This window comes from Balaenoptera ricei, chromosome 1, assembly GCF_028023285.1.
Source record: "Balaenoptera ricei isolate mBalRic1 chromosome 1, mBalRic1.hap2, whole genome shotgun sequence".
NCBI lineage: Eukaryota > Metazoa > Chordata > Mammalia > Artiodactyla > Balaenopteridae > Balaenoptera > Balaenoptera ricei.
Genome location: NC_082639.1, coordinates 80,955,201 through 80,972,971, shown reverse-complemented (window position 1 = coordinate 80,972,971; position 17,771 = coordinate 80,955,201). Strand labels below are relative to the sequence as shown.

Below are 17,771 nucleotides of genomic sequence, written 5' to 3'. Positions count from 1 at the left end.
AGATTGTCAACATGCAATTAAATAATAAGTGTGCCATCCAAACCATAGATTCTGGGTAAGTAACAAACATTTCTTCAAACGATAAGTCCAATATTACAAGAAAAATATCTTCCCACAAGCAGAGGTATACTTAAGGGGACAGCTAACCTGATTCGGAATCACTGCTGTCTGAAGAACTTGAATCACTGCTACTACTTTCAGACTCTGATGAGCTACTGCTGCTGCTACTGCTGCTGCTTTCACTCAGTCGGGAACCACTTCCAATGGCCTTGGATGATTGAGTTTTCTCAGCTACAAAATACGAAAAGACATTAAAAATGGCAGACATTAGGCACTTCCCTGCTGGTGCAGTGGTTAGGAATCCACCTGCCAGTGCAGGGGACATGGGTTTGAGTCCTGGTCTGGGAAGATCCCACACGCCGTGAAGCACCTAAGCCTGTGTGCCACAACTACTGAGCCTGTGCTCTAGAGCCCGTGAGCCACAACTTCTGAAGCCCATGCACCTAGAGCCCGTGCTCTGCAACAAGAGAAGCCACCGCAATGAGAAGCGAACGCACCACAACGAAGAGTAGCCCCCACTCGCCGCAACTAGAGAAAGCCTGTGTGCAGCAACAAAGACCCAATGCAGCCAAAAATAAATAAATAAATAAATGTATTTTTTAAAAAAATAGCAGACATTAAATAGTTACAGGAACATTTTAAAAACCGCTACCTACGTTTTGTTTGATGTTTTCTAGAATTTAACTGATTATTGATATCCTGTAACTGCTTTTCCAATTCTTGTTTTTTCTGTGAATGAAGTTCTTCTTTGGACTTCATTATTCTCTTACCTGGGTGATTTAGGAGAAAAAAAAAAGAGTGAGTACAACCAAAAACTAACACAAATACCAGACTGATTTCTACTAATATAAAGAAATACATACCATGAAATTTTAGTGGTCTTTTTCTTAGACATGCAGCAACATATTTTTCCAGTTCTCTCAGTGTTGATGCTTTCAGTGTTTCAAAGTCTATCTCTATCTCATCAGGGTTGGAATTTCTCAGTGAAGGCTCTCTGGACTGTATTATATGAAGGACTCGCCCAAGTTTATCTCCAGGGAGTTTGTTTATATCCAAGCTTAACTGTCTTTTCTCATCATAGTTCATAGGTTTAGCCTTATCTTTATCTTCAGATTTCACAGTGAAGACCTGTTGTTTCCCCTTCTTTGGCTGACTGTAACAAAAGTTAAATTTAATCAAATGTATTTTAGATAATGTTATTTTAATAAGGCATCATTAAAGATACTTACTTGCACTTGGACTTTTCCTTTATTTGCTTAAACTTTTTCCTTGGATTTTCATCTCTGTTATCAATCTTTTCTTTTTTCTTTTCCCTTTTAGACTTCTCATTCTTTCTCTTTAGCTTATTGAAAGGTACTTGGGACAGAACCTGTAGCTGTTGATGAACAGCTTTAAGCTGATAAAGGAAAAATTCTTTAAACATTCATGGCTCTAAATAATTAAAGACAGTAGAAAAAAATGAAGGCACTCAAAAGTCAACAGTATCCTTTGTGAAATTCATTTCCTTCAGGTTGATATTTCATTTCACAAATTCATTATTTTGAAAGGCGTATGTTAAATTTCAAAGACTACCATGTACTCAACCCATAAACTTAAATATTCATCTAAAAACAGACCAAGAATCATTAATTTTTCCAGGCAGTCTTAAGTCTTAAATCATTGATTTTTCAGGATTGAGCTCAAAGCAGGTTAACGTTTTATCACAAAAGGTAACAAATGTTAAATAAAGATCTCATCCATAAACTATCCAGGTTATGTCATATAAATTGTTTCAATGAGAATCAACTCATTGTGATTAGGAATATAAATAACAGAATTTTAAGATGTATAGACTTTTGAGTAGGAAAAGACTATTAAACATAAAAAATGTGCCAATAAGTAAGTAAAGTCACAGTTAATATGTGATCTAAATATAACAGCTTTTAATCTACAAATAGGATTTTATAATAGATCAGCAGCAGCAGCAACTCAAAGAATATAAAAACTTTGTATCAATATAAACTACCACCTGCTCCTGAAGCTTTTCAAGACTCTGAGCTTGTTCATCTTCAGAATCACCAGAATAGTTATCTGCAGAGGAAGCTTCACTACTCCTTTCTCTACCAAGGGTTTCTGTGGTATCTGTTTTGATGTAACATACAGGCATACTCTCAACAGGTTCATCTGGGATCTTTGCAAAGTGCATTTCGAAAACCTCCTATAATGGAAAATCAGACTGTTAAGGTCTTCTGCGTTTCTGATTTAATGCAGCAATAACACCTTTTAAGAAAAGGTACATTACAGTGTCATTTTTTTTTTTTTCTGTCTGCACCTTGCGGCTTGCTGGATCCCAGTTACCCGACCAGGACTGAACTCGGCCCCTCGACAGTGAAAGCACAGAGTCCTAACCACCGGACCGCCAGGGAATTCCCTCAGTGTCATATTTTGATGAGAATTCTATTTTTCCTTGTGGTACTCATTTCACCATACATACATATATCATAATGTCATATACCTTAAACTAATACTATGTCAATTATATCCCTATAAAACTGGAGGAAAAAAAGATTTACCAGAAATATAATAAGACTCATGCTTCCCTGCCTACCAACCTTAGCAACTTTTCTCCATTTTTCCAGGTAAGACAGACCTCTCAGATTATATAGGGGAAGTCCTTTTAAGATCTCCTGCCCTGTGGCTGGTGCATCATTCTACTACCTCCCAATGGCTTAGCCTCAGAAGTCCTTGAGCCTTCCCTTCAGTGGAACACTGACTCCAGTCAACCCTCTCTCAGATACCTACTGTCCTCTCTTCACTACTATTTCCCCAGTACCTTCTATATGCAGGGCAGCTTCATTAACAGATTTACTATGAATGGATGCTATGCCTCAGAAAACAAACAACCCCCACAATTTTAAGAGTATAAATTATGCTTTATTACTTGGCGGGGGTGGGGGGCGTATTCTTTATCTCTTGAGTTATGGTTCTAAAATTTTTAAACTATGTTCAGAGAAAACTCACTTTCAGAGCACAAGTAAAAACTCACCTGAAGCATTCTTGCCATTGTAACTACTTCATGATCTGGAGGATTGTATTTGTAGCAATTCATGAACATTAATCTAACATCTGCAGCAAATTCATATGCATTTTTATATTCTTGGTTATCCATTTTTGCCTAAATTAAGGAAAAATTACAGGATTCATCAACAATATAGTTCAATAATTATTTGAGCACCTATGTTAAGTGTTTATATTATGAAATAATTCAAACATACAGAGGAATAATAGATAATACCAAAACCAGATACCCACCATCCAGATTTGACAAACATTTAAATTCTGCTACATTTGTTTTGTATTTTTAGACTTTGAAAAAATCCAGTGAATTCTGACAAGTAGAGACAAAGGAGGGTGTTTCAAGTAAAGAAGAGAACAGGAACAAAACCAGGAAAAAAACAGTGTTTCCAGATAATCTTGGATAGACCAGTTTGATTGTAGGAAAACATGAATAAATAAACTCCTTAAATGAGCCTTGAACATCTAAATGAAAGGTTTATACTGTATTAAAATTCTCCTGGGAATGAAAAGACATTAAAAATTGAACAGAAGATAAATATCAGGATGGGTTACATTTTTAGGCAGCTGCATATAAAGTGGATAGAAGTGAGGATGCAGAGTAGCCAGTGAGGCAGCCACTATAAAAAGAAAAATGAGCAGTCAAGAAAATCCTATAGACTGCTGGGCAAAACAAGTGTATATTAACAGACAATCCATGAATAAATACAAAAGGCCGATAAAAAAATACAGCATGCCAGACATCATTTGTAATTAAAGAAACACAAAACTAAAACAAGAAACATAATTTTCTACCACTCAGATCACTGGCAACTGGGAATAATTTCAGAGAACTAAATTAAATAAAGTCACTATCTTCTTATCCCTGGAATTCTATAATAGCCTCCTAAATAACCCAGTCTCCACATTGCTGCTACAGAAGTTACTGTAGGAATCAAATATGAGGACATAATCCTCATGTTTAATGCCAGCTCTAGGCCTCTACAATGAGGGTCTTTCATGTTCAAGCCCGTTTCCTTCCAGTCTCATTTTCCCCTACTCATTGCTTCATATTGTGTGTCTCATGTTGGCTTAAATATTGTATTCTGGATGTTTTTATGATCTGAGGGCCTTCCAAGTTGCTCCCCCTGCCTGGAATGTCCTATAACTCAGGGGTCCCCAACCCCCAGGCCTGTCAGGAACCAGGCCGCACAGCAGGAGGTGAATGGCGGGTGAGCAAGCAAAGCTTCATCTGCTCCTCCCCATCGCTCGCATTACTGCCTGAACCATGCCCCCACCGACCCGTCCGTGGAAAAACTGTCTTCCACGAAACCAGTCCCTGGTGCCAAAAAGGTTGGGGACCGATGCTATAACTTACTAAGTCTTACTTATCCTTTAAGACTCAGCTCAGGTTTACCTATTTCAGGTATTGTTTCATGACCTCTCATGTAAGTATTAGGGGAAAGTAGAAAAGCATATTTTGAAGAGATAATGTTTAACATTTTTTTAGAACTTAAAACATGAGCTTCAGATTGAAAGTGCTAATTTCCAATCAAGATGAATAAAATTAAATGCACAACCAGCGAGAGGAAAGACAGACTGCCTACAAAGGGATGACAAGTAGACTGACAGCAGACTTCCTAGCAGCAACAATAAATGCCAAAGGATATTGTCCTAGGGCTGAGGGAAAATAACTGGTCATTCTAGAATTCCATAGTCAGTTAAAGAACCATTCAAGAATAAAGACAAAATACACTTTCAGAGATAAGACTATTAAGAGTTTACTACCTATAAATGCTCATGGAAGAACCACTGATGTCGGCACTTCAGCAAAAAGAAAAACAAAGAGGGGAAAGAGTAAGAAGCAAGAAATGAGGGTGAGCACAAAAATTAGTAACATGTTAATAAACAATGTTGATGATGAAATAGTAAAACAAAACTGTGTTTAAAAGAACCAAACTTCTAGACAATAATAAAGAACACGAAGTACAATGAGTAGTCATTCAGGAGGAACACAGAGATAATGCATCATTTTGAAAATGCTACAGTTCTACTCTTTTAGTAGTTTCCCTTAAAATGAATATACATAATTAAATTTTTCCAATAATTTAAAGCTTCCAAATCAGCAATAAAGAAAACTTACCAATCTGGCAGAAGACCAAAAAATGCAGAGAGGATTAGAAACCACATAAATGCCTTGGCAAAAAAACCTTTTTTGTATTATAATTATGCAAATTAAAAATACTTTTAATATATAACAAGAAAATATCTACAAAGTGAAAATTCAGGGTACAGAGTTGTATTACATACTGTAACTCAAACATTGTGGTAAATAACCATGAATGTGTTTGAACTGAAGAAAATAAAAAGATGCACTTTAAAATGTTCCCATGATTACTTCAGGTGGTATGACTACTGGTGATTTTTTCTTTTATCCTTTTCTGAATTTTAAATTTATGATGACAAGATTACTTTTATAATCAAGAAAAGAAGTTCCTCCTATTAACACAACATTTACCTTGATGGTTCCAAGATCCATTGGATTTTTCACAATATCATAGTAGTTATGGAGTCCCAAAGCATTAACGTCGACAGGATTATAAAAGGGCCATGCATATGACAAGTGTTTCTTTGCAAGCATTTCTTTAAGAATCTCATTACAGTGCCTTAATTGTTCGGTTACTTTAACATTCTTTACAACTTTATATTGTTGTTGAGAATCCGTCAAAACATTTGTCAGCACATTTTCTTTTATAGGTGGCATTTTCCCTGATTTTTTTTCTGTAAGTGTTGGGGAAGATTCATCACTTGCTTTAACTACTGAAGCTGTAGGAGTTGTTGTATCTGCTTTCCTCTTCACATCCTTTGTAACATAAAACAAAACAATTTAAAAACAAAAACTATATATAAGGTGACATTCAGAGCAACAGTTTTCATACTTTGATCATTACCCTTATCAGTTAAAAAAAGGAAATGATATTTAGCACTAAGTCTTCCATGTTTAAATATTAGTAAAGGTTAGTTTTTCTTCCATAGGTAAAATAAATAGTTCAGATATTTCCTTCCCACATCCCAAAGAACTGTCTGGTACAAACCTTTGAGACCAATGAAAGATGGGGGGAAAAAGTCATGGTTATATCAAAAACAGTTTCTGAATACCTGAAACCAGCTAGGGTATACAATTTCAAAAAAGAAAATTATCAACCCACCAAGTTGTGAGCCAATAAAAGTTATATCACCCAAAAAAGAAAAAAAAAAGTAGTTGGACAACTGATATTAATACTACAAAGATACTAAATCAGTTCAAATTCTACCTAAGAAATCTCTAAACTTTGGTTTGCCTCCCAGGTCTCTGTTCACAAAATGTACACAGACAAAAAGATTGACTGCTGTATGCTGAAGATCAATTTTCTCATCAACTTAAAAAAAGGTATAAACTAACACACCACTGTAAAGCAATTATACTCCAATAAAGATGTTAAAAAAAAAAAAGGTACAGACATCATAACAAACTTACACTGAAACATTTTAATGCTACAGTAAACTTACTTGGGTGCCTGTTTGTGAGGCAGAGTTCAGTAGAGCACTTTGTGCCATGTTTGAAGGAGAAATAAATGTTTCAGGAAATACAGAGGGAATTGCTTGCTGCTTAAGTATTTTTTCCAGTGCTTTGAGGGATTGTTTTTCTTTAACAGAAATGGCTACATTCTGTTGAGTATCTAGTAAAGTGTGAACCAGAGTCAGTATCTGAGTAAAACATAAAACTATTTTTCTTTTAGCATTCTATTTTAATACATTTAGTTCAGCTTTTAAAAATATAAACACAGGGCTTCCCTGGTGGCGCAGCGGTTGAGAGTCTGCCTGCCGATGCAGGGGACACGGGTTCGAGCCCTGGTCTGGGAGGATCCCACATGCCGCGGAGCAACTAGGCCCGTGAGCCACAACTACTGAGCCTGCGCGTCTGGGGCCTGTGCTCCGCGGCAGGAGAGGCCGCGATGGTGAGAGGCCCACGCACCGCGATGAGGAGTGGCCCCCGCTTGCCGCAGCTGGGGAGGGCCCTCGCACAGAAACAGAGACTCAACAAGCCAAAACTAAATAAATAAATTAATTAATTTAAAAAATATATATAAACACAGTTTACACTCCCATTCCCCTTTGAAACCCTCCCACACATACTTGCTGACAGTGTTAGACTGATTTAGATATAATACTGGAGACTTCAAAACCTGTTATATTAATGGTAGGTTTATCAATTTTATTCAAAAAGGTGCGTGGCTTAAACTCAGACTAACAGAGCTCTGTGATTTTAGCTTCAGGTTGCTGTAAACCCGAGCAAAAATTTCAGACACCCTGGTGATAACTATATGGTACTACGTGAGGTCTTCAGAATGCTCTGCATAAATATTCTAGGACATTTGTTTCAGATAGTCCCATCACTGGCTAACAAAGAACAACACATGTGAACATAATTCTCTTATCAAAGGAACATTTGTGCATGTTCTTTTGCCCTATATGTTCCCAGACAGCGCTAGGACTGGAGACATTTGGATCACATCACCTTGAAATCTATTACAGTCAGCACTCAGTATCCATAGGTTCCACATCTGCGGATTCAACCAACCTTGGATACAACACTCAGAGGCAACCCACGGATATGAGGGACCACTGTAGTATGCCATTTTATATAAAGAACTCGAGCATCCGAAGATTTTGGTATCCAGGATGGGTCCTGGAGCCAGTCCCTTGTGGATTCTGAGGGATGACCGTATTTCAAAAGCCCATCCTTCCATCTAGGCAACTCTATTCTTCTAATTGCCCAGGCCAAAAACTTTGGAGTCATCTGTGACTCCACTCTCTCTCAAACCCAATTTCCAATCCATTAGCAAACTTTTTTGCTCTATCTTCTTATCCAGAATCCAACTATTATTATAGGTGGTAATGACCCTGAATTACTGCAGTAGCATCCTACAAGGCCTTCTTTCCTTCTGCTTTTTACATCCTATAGTCTATTCTCAAAACAGCAAGCAAAGGGATCTTTTAAAATTCAAATAAGATCATGACACTTCTGCTCAATGTCCAGTGGTTTCTAATCTTCTCTCCAAGTAAAAGCCAAAGTCCTCACAATGGCTTGTAAGGAACCATATGACCTCTCTACTTTTTCCCCCTACCTCTGCGCTCCTTCCAACCTCACTTTCTATCACCCTTCCCCTCACTTATTTCACTCCAGACTACTGGCCTGCTGTCCCCAAGTTTGGTAACCATAAGCAGACTATTTGCTCTGCCTGGCAGGAGACAGCCTCATGGCTCACTTCAACACTCCCTTCAGGCTTTACTCAAATGTCACCTTCTCAAGCCACCCTATATAAAGCAACCCTCTCTATTCCACTACTCTTTAGTTCTCTTATTTTTTCCATGTCATTATCATATTTGACATATAACATATAGCATCCCTGACTCTCCAAATTCTATAAATCTGGGAGTTAACAGAACACAGATGGACTTTACGAAAATATCTAATATCAAGCCCTAAAAAATACCTCAATATTTAGAGATTGAGTAAAAGAGGATGATAAGGCCAAGAAGACTATAGAATGGGAAGCAAACCCTCACAACTAGTGTGCACCAAGAAATAAAGGCATTTCAAGAGACAGTAGCCTTCTAAAGCAACTGATAGGGATAAAGAAATGAGAACAGAAAAATATTACTTAAATTTAGCAACATAAAGACTACTGACAAGAACCTTTCTAGCGATGTAGTAAGGCTAGAACCTATACTGAAGTGAGTTCATGAGTATGTAAGAGGAAAGCAAAAAACAGGACAGTGGCTAGAAGGATATACGGAAAAGGTGAGTTTTAAAGATGAGATACTAGAGCATGTTTATAGTATAATAAAACTAACCTGATAGAGAATGAAAGATTAATGACGCAGGAAACAAAGGGGATAAGCAAAGGAATAAAATCCTTAAGAAGGTAAGGAGGGAAGCAAGATCCAGGTCATAAATGAAGGCAATGGCCAAAAGTGATGGAAGGGAAAACGCCTTTGCCCTAGCTGACCCCTCTGCCTGGAATGTTCTTTGTTCAAATCTTAACTTCTCAATGAGGCCTAGTTTGAACCTATCATGTATGTCTCTCTTTCACTACTAGAATGTAAACTCCGAGATGGCAAAAGTTTTTGTTTTGTTCATTGATATATCCCAAGAATACAGAACAGTGTTCTGGGACAAAAGAGGTACCGAAATATTTGTTCAATCAGTAAATCAACACCAATTCAATTCAAAGTACTACTTAAAAAATTTTTTTTCTTTGCCATAAAGTATCAACATGTAACCACATTATTTAGACTAGCTACTGTCACATGGCAGTTTCCCTACCACTGTGCATAAAAAAATGACATGACTTAGGCAGTAGAAAGCTCCTACTAAAAGTTACTTGGAAACCTAGACCTTCACACCAAAGCCAAATCCTACCTATCTGTCCAGGCCAAACTGAAGTTCTATCACCTCTAAAGCCTTTCCCAGCTTTTCCAGTGCAAGTCAATTTCTCACTCTTGAACCATAGCACACACCACGTGTAATTTCACCCGACACTTATTGTAATGCATTGCATTATTTTAAGAAGTTTTATTTCTAACTTAAATGTAAATTTAAATTGAGAATTAGGGTGGTTATACTTTTTTGTAGTCCCAAAGTACGTGCCTTATAGGGACAAACATCCAAGTAGGTACTGACAGAAAAACAAAGTCAAAGAACTTTCATCTAAGGGAAACCTATGCTTTTAGCAATAACCTGAGCACCTGAAATAAGTAGCTACAACTTAACCATCAAGAAACTGTTAAAGTGTTGTTTTAAAGGAAAACATTCTAAAGGTAAGTAATTTTCACCTTGCTAGAGATAATATTTTAAGTCAGCAATAATTATCACCTTGTTTTTAACAATTTAAGTAACATACTGATCTATGTGTTTTTTGCCTCACAAGTGCTTATTTTAAACCTCTTGTGGAAACCTATGCTCATATTGTAGACTTACGATCAATCTTCTCCAAAAATAATAAAATAAAAACTTTATTAAATAGCGAGTATCTCACAGGATGGATGGAAAGCAAGCTATAAGTCATGACCCATCCTAAAGATCTATTAACAACCAGCAAAAAAGTACATCATACTATCAATAAAACAACCTCAACCATCACCTGAATTGGTACAAGTCTCATATGTCCCAGCCACTTAACATATACTTTACAAAAATTTACAACCATGAAAGCTAAATATTTTCCAGATATTATAGATGAGGAAACTAACATGGAATGATTAAGGAACTTGACCAAGGTTTACAGCTTCAGTGACCCAAAGATAAACCAACATTTGACGTATGACAATCTTGATTAACCTCTACAATAAACCAATCTGAATACTTAAGATTAATTTTATAACTTCATATTTAAATATTAGAATTATTAGCTGTAAAACATCTCCCGCTAAAGTTCTGAGTTAAGAGCTAGAAAAAGAGAATCTTCAGACCCAACAGCAACACTTCATTCTTAGCTATGGGATCTTCTGATACAGAGAAAAGCTGGCAATTTTGGCCCTTTTAATTAGTATAGCACAGATACATGATCCACTAAAATAGTAATAGCAACTATGAATTATTTGGTGCCTACTATGTGAATGGCACTATTCTATAGGAAACTTTGCTCCAAGGCCATAATCTATACAGTCTTCCCAATCTTGTATGATAGCCATCCTTGAGCTCAAGGTTTAGCAGATTGTTTAAAGGGACATTTTAGATGTAGAAGGACTTCTAGACATCTACCTCCTTTCAGGTATTTATTATTTATTTATTTATTTTTATTTATTAATTTTTTTGGCCATGCCGCATGGCTTGCAGGATATTAGTTCCCCGACCAGGGATCGAACCCGGGCCCTTGGCAGTGAGAGTGCCAAGTCTTAACCACTGGACCGCCAGGGAGTTCCCAGGGATTTATGATTTAATTCTAGTCATTATACTTACACACACATTCAAATATATATGAAAAAGAGAAAAAAAGAGAACATAAACCTTTTCTTGCTTACCTTTCTTCATTCTTTCCTTACCACCCACAACTTGCTCTTCTTGTGGCATCTGAGATAATTTCTGCTTGAACAGCTTTTCTAGAGCTTGTGCCATAAGAACAATGTCATCTCCAGGCTAGAAATTATATAAAATGTAACATAAGTTTACACAGTATGGTCACTGTATCAAATTTCTGTAATTCAGGCTACCTTAGTGAAGGCAGTGCCATAGTACTCTTAGACAGTATTTACTAAACAGTATTTATCGCTTCTAAATTAAGTATAGCAGCTCACATTTAAAATTCTAACATCCTACCCCTATAACTTCTAAAAAGGACTGAGGATGCCATTCTGAGCACTAGAGGGTTAAAATCCAACCAATCCTACTAATACAAAAAGGTATTAGAAATTAGAATTTCTACCTTACAAATAGGTTAAAGCAAAACTTGTTCATAGCTGTAAAAAGTACCTCATGGTTTGACCTGATGTGATTCAATTTTCAATTAACTAAGCAATAAAGTGACACTGTAGAGCTAAGTTTTAAATCTTAACTATCTGCTTAGAAGTCTTCATCTTGCTTTACTTGACTACTGAGAAAAAACTAAATTACAAAGCAAAGCCTAAAGCAGACACCTGTTTCTAAGTTAGGTAGTTCAGGAAAATTACTGAATTTTGTTTGAAAAAATTAAATGTAAGAGGACTCTTTACAATTATTAAATTAAAATGAAATTTGCCAATGGTACTTTCAGAATACCATTAGTTCTGATTTTTAAAAAATTCATATTAGCTAATAGTCTTAAATCTATTATACATAAGGTGGCACTGATGATTACCTTGGAAACTAAACCAACATTTCTATTACATTTCAGTGTCACTAGTGATTTTGAATAAATGGAATATAAGTTTTAAAATTTTTAGATAGCATAGAACAGCTTGAAAAGGATGCAGTACTTAGGGAAACAGGAATCCTATATGGAGGAAAACTGAATACACAAATCCAATTTTATGGATGAAAACAAAAGTGAAGATTAAGTTCAAAGTGTCCACATATATTATCATACAGGCTAACACGTTAACACAAATGCAAAACTACTACTGAGATATAACACAATATGTCTGATCTTTAAGTTAACTTGTATGAAGTTTAGAAGTATGTAATTTGGGCTTCCCTGATGGTGCAGTGGTTAAGAATCTGCCTGCCAATGCAGGGGACACAGGTTCGAACACTGGTGTGGGAAGATCTCTCTTGCCGTGGAGCAACCTAAGCCCGTGCACCACAACTACTGGGCCTGCACTCTAGAGCCCGTGCTCCGCAACAAGAGAAGCCACGGCAATGAGAAGCCCGCGCACCACAACAAAAAGTAGCCCCCACTCACCGCAACTAGAGAAAGCCCGCGCCCAGCAACAAAGACCCAACTCAGCCAAAAATAAATAAATAAATAAATTTATTGAAAGAAAAAATAAGTATGTCATTTGTTTGGCTTCTTAGATTATAACTACAGATCCATACCATAAAAATTTAACCAAGTTTAGTGTATAATAAGATTTATCATTCATATTATAACTAAAATGGCAGAAGTGTAGTAGAGAACATTTTGAGATAACACTTTATTTACAGAAACCAGCAATCATTAGTATTTTATTTTTTAAAACATAGTAAGCCATTATAGCTATTCAGACAAAAATACAGCAAAAAATATGGCAAAATGAACGAATACTGATACATGAAAATTAGGAAATAAAGTAAAAAGCATTATCTTTAAAAATATGGAATGTACCCCAAATCAAGACTTGAAATTTGAAATCAGCACACTTGTTTATACACATCTCTTTGCTCTGTATGTAAGAGCAAAGAATTAGCAAGTATAGCATAAGGCTTACAGACCTTGTTGTATAAATAACAATTTGAAAACATTGTATTGAAGTCTTCTATACATTCCGAAGCTTTCACATAATATTTATGTTCCAAGCGATTCTTGATTGTATTTAAATCCATTGGGCTTTTTATAATGGTATAATAATCCTATGGTGTAAGAAGAAATTCTAAATGTTAGTAGTAAGAATGAATTCACTACAACAATTGGTACACAAAGAAATTTAAGAAGCTATACACCTGTAACTAGAGAGAGCAATTGATTAAAAGCGATAATATAGAAACCAAAACCTTTTGCGATGAGAAACAAAGTTGATTACCATGGCATTTTTCTTCAGAGAGAAGGAAAAAAAAAAAAGCCAATAAAGAAAGAATAACGAAATAATATAAGAGTAGAACCATCCTGGAAAATAACTAGGGCATGAAGAAAAAGAAACTAGAATTTATGAAGTCTGACAAATCCAGAGTACAATCCCAGCTCTACAGTTTACTAGTTATATTACAAATTACTTAACCATTCTGTTATCAGATGGCTAAAAATTCCTAATATAAGACCTAAAGTTGAATTCTGTATGTGAAACACCTAAATCTGTCAGGACGTGTCAAGAGTGACTTCTTGGAGAAGGGAACACTTATGACAACCTTACACCAAAAGGTCAAGGGACATATGCTATAAACAAGAAAGCATATGTTGATACTTACAATTTACCACAACTTGCTAAAATGAGAATTTCAGTGCTCAGAAAAATGAGTTTTTTGTTTTAGGAAAAAATACTCGGGATATTCTTTAGTGGTGCTGAATAATTTGTTTACTAAGTTAAATATATTTCATAATATTATTTCTATCAGAGGATATTTATACGGTTTTACTTGTTTTAAACTAACATAATTATAAGACACACTCACAGGCAACTTTAGTTTGACAGCATCCACAGGCTGCTGAAAAGGCCAGGAAAAATTATGCTTCCTCAAAGCCTTCAGGACAACTTTCTGTAGATACTGCAGTTGATTCGTCCATCGCCCATTTTTCTTAGTATTTATATACGCTGGTGGTGGAGGGTTAACAATAGCTGTTTGTCGACTTGGCAGAGACATTCTCAACTGCTTCAAGTCCTTATATTCTAATGTTGTCTATAGGTACGTGCCCTAAAAAACAAAAAAAAAGAAACCAGAAAACAAACAGCAAAAAAACAGTTATTTTCAAAGCACCTTTAAAATGGTTTTTATAGGAACAGAAAAGTTTTCTTCAAGAGTAGCAGATTTCGGGCTTCCCTGGTGGCGCAGTGGTTGAGAATCTGTCTGCCAATGCAGGGGACACGGGTTCGAGCCCTGGTCTGGGAGGATCCCACATGCCGCGGAGCAACTAGGCCCGTGAGCCACAATTGCTGAGCCTGCGCGTCTGGAGCCTGTGCTCCACAACAAGAGAGGCCGTGATGGTGAGAGGCCCATGCACCGCGATGAGGAGTGGCCCCACTTGCCGCAATTAGAGAGAGCCCTCGCACAGAAGCAAAGACCCAACACAGCCAAAAATAAATAAATAAATAAATAAATAAATAAATAAATAAATAAACAAACCCAAAGTTTAAAAAAAAAAAAAAAAGAGTAGCAGATTTCATATTTTAAAGCATATCATGACTAGGACAGCAAAAAAAAGAAAAAAGAAAAAAAGAAAAGCCAAATGATAAATTTATTTGTAAATAAATACGAACCTTTTTCTATGTAAGTACTAAAAGTTGTTTCATTATGTATGCCTCCATTTTGGATGATTTAAGTTATTCCAATCTTTTACAGTAATTTCTTTCTGCCTTTCTTAAACACAAATTGAGGTCTGAGCAGGAAAAGTCTATAAATTCCTGGTAAAAATGAAATAACAGGGAATGTTAAAGAGATGGTTAAAGAATAACTATCTGAGTATATAGTTATTCTACAATTATTAATCAGTGAAGGGAGAAAGGCAAAGGAATTTTTCTGGCTAATTTAAATAAAGTGATTTATTTTAAAAGCGAATTATGGGCTTCCCTGGTGGCGCAGTGGTTGAGAATCTTCCTGCCAATGCAGGGGACACAGGTTCGAGCCCTGGTCTGGGAAGATCCCACATGCCGCGGAGCAACTAGGCCCGTGAGCCACAACTACTGAGCCTGTGCGTCTGGAGCTTGTGCTCCGCAACAAGAGAGGCCGCGATAGTGAGAGGCCCCACGCACCGCGATGAAGAGTGGCCCCCGCTTGCCGCAACTAGAGAAAACCCTTGCACAGAAATGAAGACCCAACACAGACAAAAATAAAATTAATAAATAAATAATAAAAATAAAAGCGAATTATTAGGAAGAAAAATGACAAGTGTTAATATGCTACTCTTTAGTGCATATTTCTACACCTAAAATAAAATAGTTTAAAGCTTCACTAGTATTTCAGAAAGATGGTATCTAACATTCCTAGACAACATTATTACTTTAAGGATAAAAGAGCAAAGGTACTACCAAGTGTATCAGCAAAGTATGACTATTAAATAAATTGTCCATTTTTCAGTGTTAACATGTAGCCAGTTTACCTTTTATTTTTTTCATTAAAGCAGTGTTAGTTTTCAGCCCTTGCTGCATATTAATCACTTGTGGATTCTTAGTTTAAAATTGTGGCAAACTACATACAGCGTAAAATTTACTATTTTTAAGTGTACAGTTCAGCAGTGTTAAGTATATTCATATTTTTGAGCAACTAACCTCCCGAACCTTTTCATCGCACAAAACCCAAACTCTATACTATACCTATTAAACAACTCCTCATTCTCCCCTCTCCCCAGCCCCTGGCAACCACCATTCCATTTTCTGTTTCTATGAATGTGACTACTCCAGGAATCTCACATAAGTAGAATCATACTGTATTTGTCTTTTTGTAACTGGCTTATCTATTTTAGCATAATGTCCTCAAGGTTCATCCATATTGTAGCATATGTAAGAATTTCCTTCATTTTAAGGTTTAATAATATTCCATTATATGTATACACATTTTGTCTCCCCATTCATTCATTGACAGACACTTGAGTAGCTTCCACCTCTTGGCTATTGTGAATGGTGCTGCTATAAAAACATGGATGTATAAATATCTCTTCAAGACCCTGCTTTTAATACTTAGAGATATATCCCCAGAGTGCAGAAGTGGAACTGCTAGATCATATGGTAATTTTATTTTTAATTTTTGAGGAATCCCATACTGTTTTCCACAGCAGCAACACTGTTTTACGTTCCCACCATCTACAGGGTTCCAGTTTCTCCACATCTTCACAACACCTGTTACTTTGTTTGTTTAATAGTAGCCATTGTAATGGGTGTGAGGTGTTGTGGATCATTTAAAAAATACCAATGCCCTTCTGAGATGGCCCATCTCCCAAGGTCCTCTTGCCTTTTGAGACGGACCACACTCTGTCTATGGAACGTGTATCTCTCAAAATAAATCCACTTCTTACCTATCAAAAAAACCAAAAAAACCCAAAAAACAAAAAACCAATGCCTAGGTTCAAACCTCTGGAGATATAGCTTGAGAATCAGTTTTGTTTCTTTTTTAAGTTCCCTGGACATTCTGATGTGTAGTCAGGTTTCAAACCACTACATTAAAATGAATTAACTTGGAGATGATTTATAATTTTATCTCATCATTTCACTTTTCTCCTCATCTTATACAAATATGAACTAGAACTCAATAAAAAGTCATTGAGGGGGGTTCCCTGGCGGTGCAGTGGTTAAGAATCCGCCTGCCAATGCAGGGGACACAGGTTCGAGCCCTGGTCCGGGAAGATCCCACATGCCGTGGAGCAACTAAGCCCATGCGCCACAGGCACTGAGCCTGTGCTCCAGAGCCTGTGACCCACAACTACCGAAGCCTGCCCACCTAGAGCCCGTGCTCCGCAACAAGAGAAGTCCCTGCAATGAGAAGCCCTCACACTGCAACGAAGAGTAGCCCCCACTTACCACAACTAGAGAAAGCCCGTGCGCAGCAACTAAGACCCAACACAGCCAAAATAAATAAATAAATAAATAAATAAATAAATAAATAAATTTAAAACAATTTTTTAAAAAGTCATTGAGGGCTTCCCTGGTGGCGCAGTGGTTGAGAATCCGCCTGCCAATGCAGGGGACATGGGCTCGAGCCCTGGTCTGGGAAGATCCCACATGCCGCGGAGCAACTAGGCCCATGAGCCACAACTACTGAGCCTGCGCGTCTGGAGCCTGTGCTCCGCAACAAGAGAGGCCGCGACAGTGAGAGGCCCGCGCACCGCGATGAAGAGTGGCCCCCACTCGCCGCAACTAGAGAAAGCCCTTGCACAGAAACAAAGACCCAACACAGCCAAAATAAATAAATAAATAAAATAAAAACTCAGCAGCATTTTAAGTGCTTAATGGCCACATATGCCTACTGGCTACTGTACGGGACAGTGCAGCTATAGACCACTGCCATCATTGTAGAAAAGCTTTTTGACAGTGCTAGAACAAATGAAACAAAAATCATAAGGAAAGAGACAAATGTAGAAAATGGAATATTTTATAAGACAAATGGCCCATCTTTTATAAAAAGCAGGATTGTTAAAGAAAATGAGGAACTGCTCTAAATTAAGACATAATAACTGGGGACTTCCCTGGAGGTCCAGTGGTTAAGAATCCGCCTTCCAATGCACGGGACGCAGGTTCGATAGCTGGTCGGGGAACTGAGATCCCACATGCCACGGGGCAACTAAGCCCACGCGCTCTAGTGCCCGCGCCCTCTGGAG

At 37.1% G+C, this 17,771-nt stretch overlaps 1 protein-coding gene across 2 annotated transcripts in view; it reads right to left on the bottom strand.

Annotated features, from left to right (window-relative positions):
* Nucleotides 1–14,113, bottom strand: part of BRDT (bromodomain testis associated) — a 49,418-nt gene extending 35,305 nt beyond the window's left edge. Inside the window, exons 1-11 of one of the 2 annotated variants that reach the window (XM_059900046.1) lie at nt 13,919–14,113; nt 13,025–13,162; nt 11,161–11,275; nt 6,643–6,812; nt 5,612–5,965; nt 3,086–3,214; nt 2,069–2,257; nt 1,290–1,456; nt 924–1,213; nt 717–830; nt 148–291 (exon numbers count right to left, since the gene is read on the bottom strand). In XM_059900046.1, coding sequence (XP_059756029.1) covers nt 148–291; nt 717–830; nt 924–1,213; nt 1,290–1,456; nt 2,069–2,257; nt 3,086–3,214; nt 5,612–5,965; nt 6,643–6,812; nt 11,161–11,275; nt 13,025–13,162; nt 13,919–14,107 — 1,999 coding nt within the window. In that variant the 5' untranslated portion in view covers nt 14,108–14,113. The remainder of the gene's footprint in view (nt 1–147; nt 292–716; nt 831–923; nt 1,214–1,289; nt 1,457–2,068; nt 2,258–3,085; nt 3,215–5,611; nt 5,966–6,642; nt 6,813–11,160; nt 11,276–13,024; nt 13,163–13,918) is intronic. The other variant, XM_059900037.1, reaches the window with a different exon arrangement.
* Between the last annotated feature and the right edge of the window lie 3,658 nt (nt 14,114–17,771).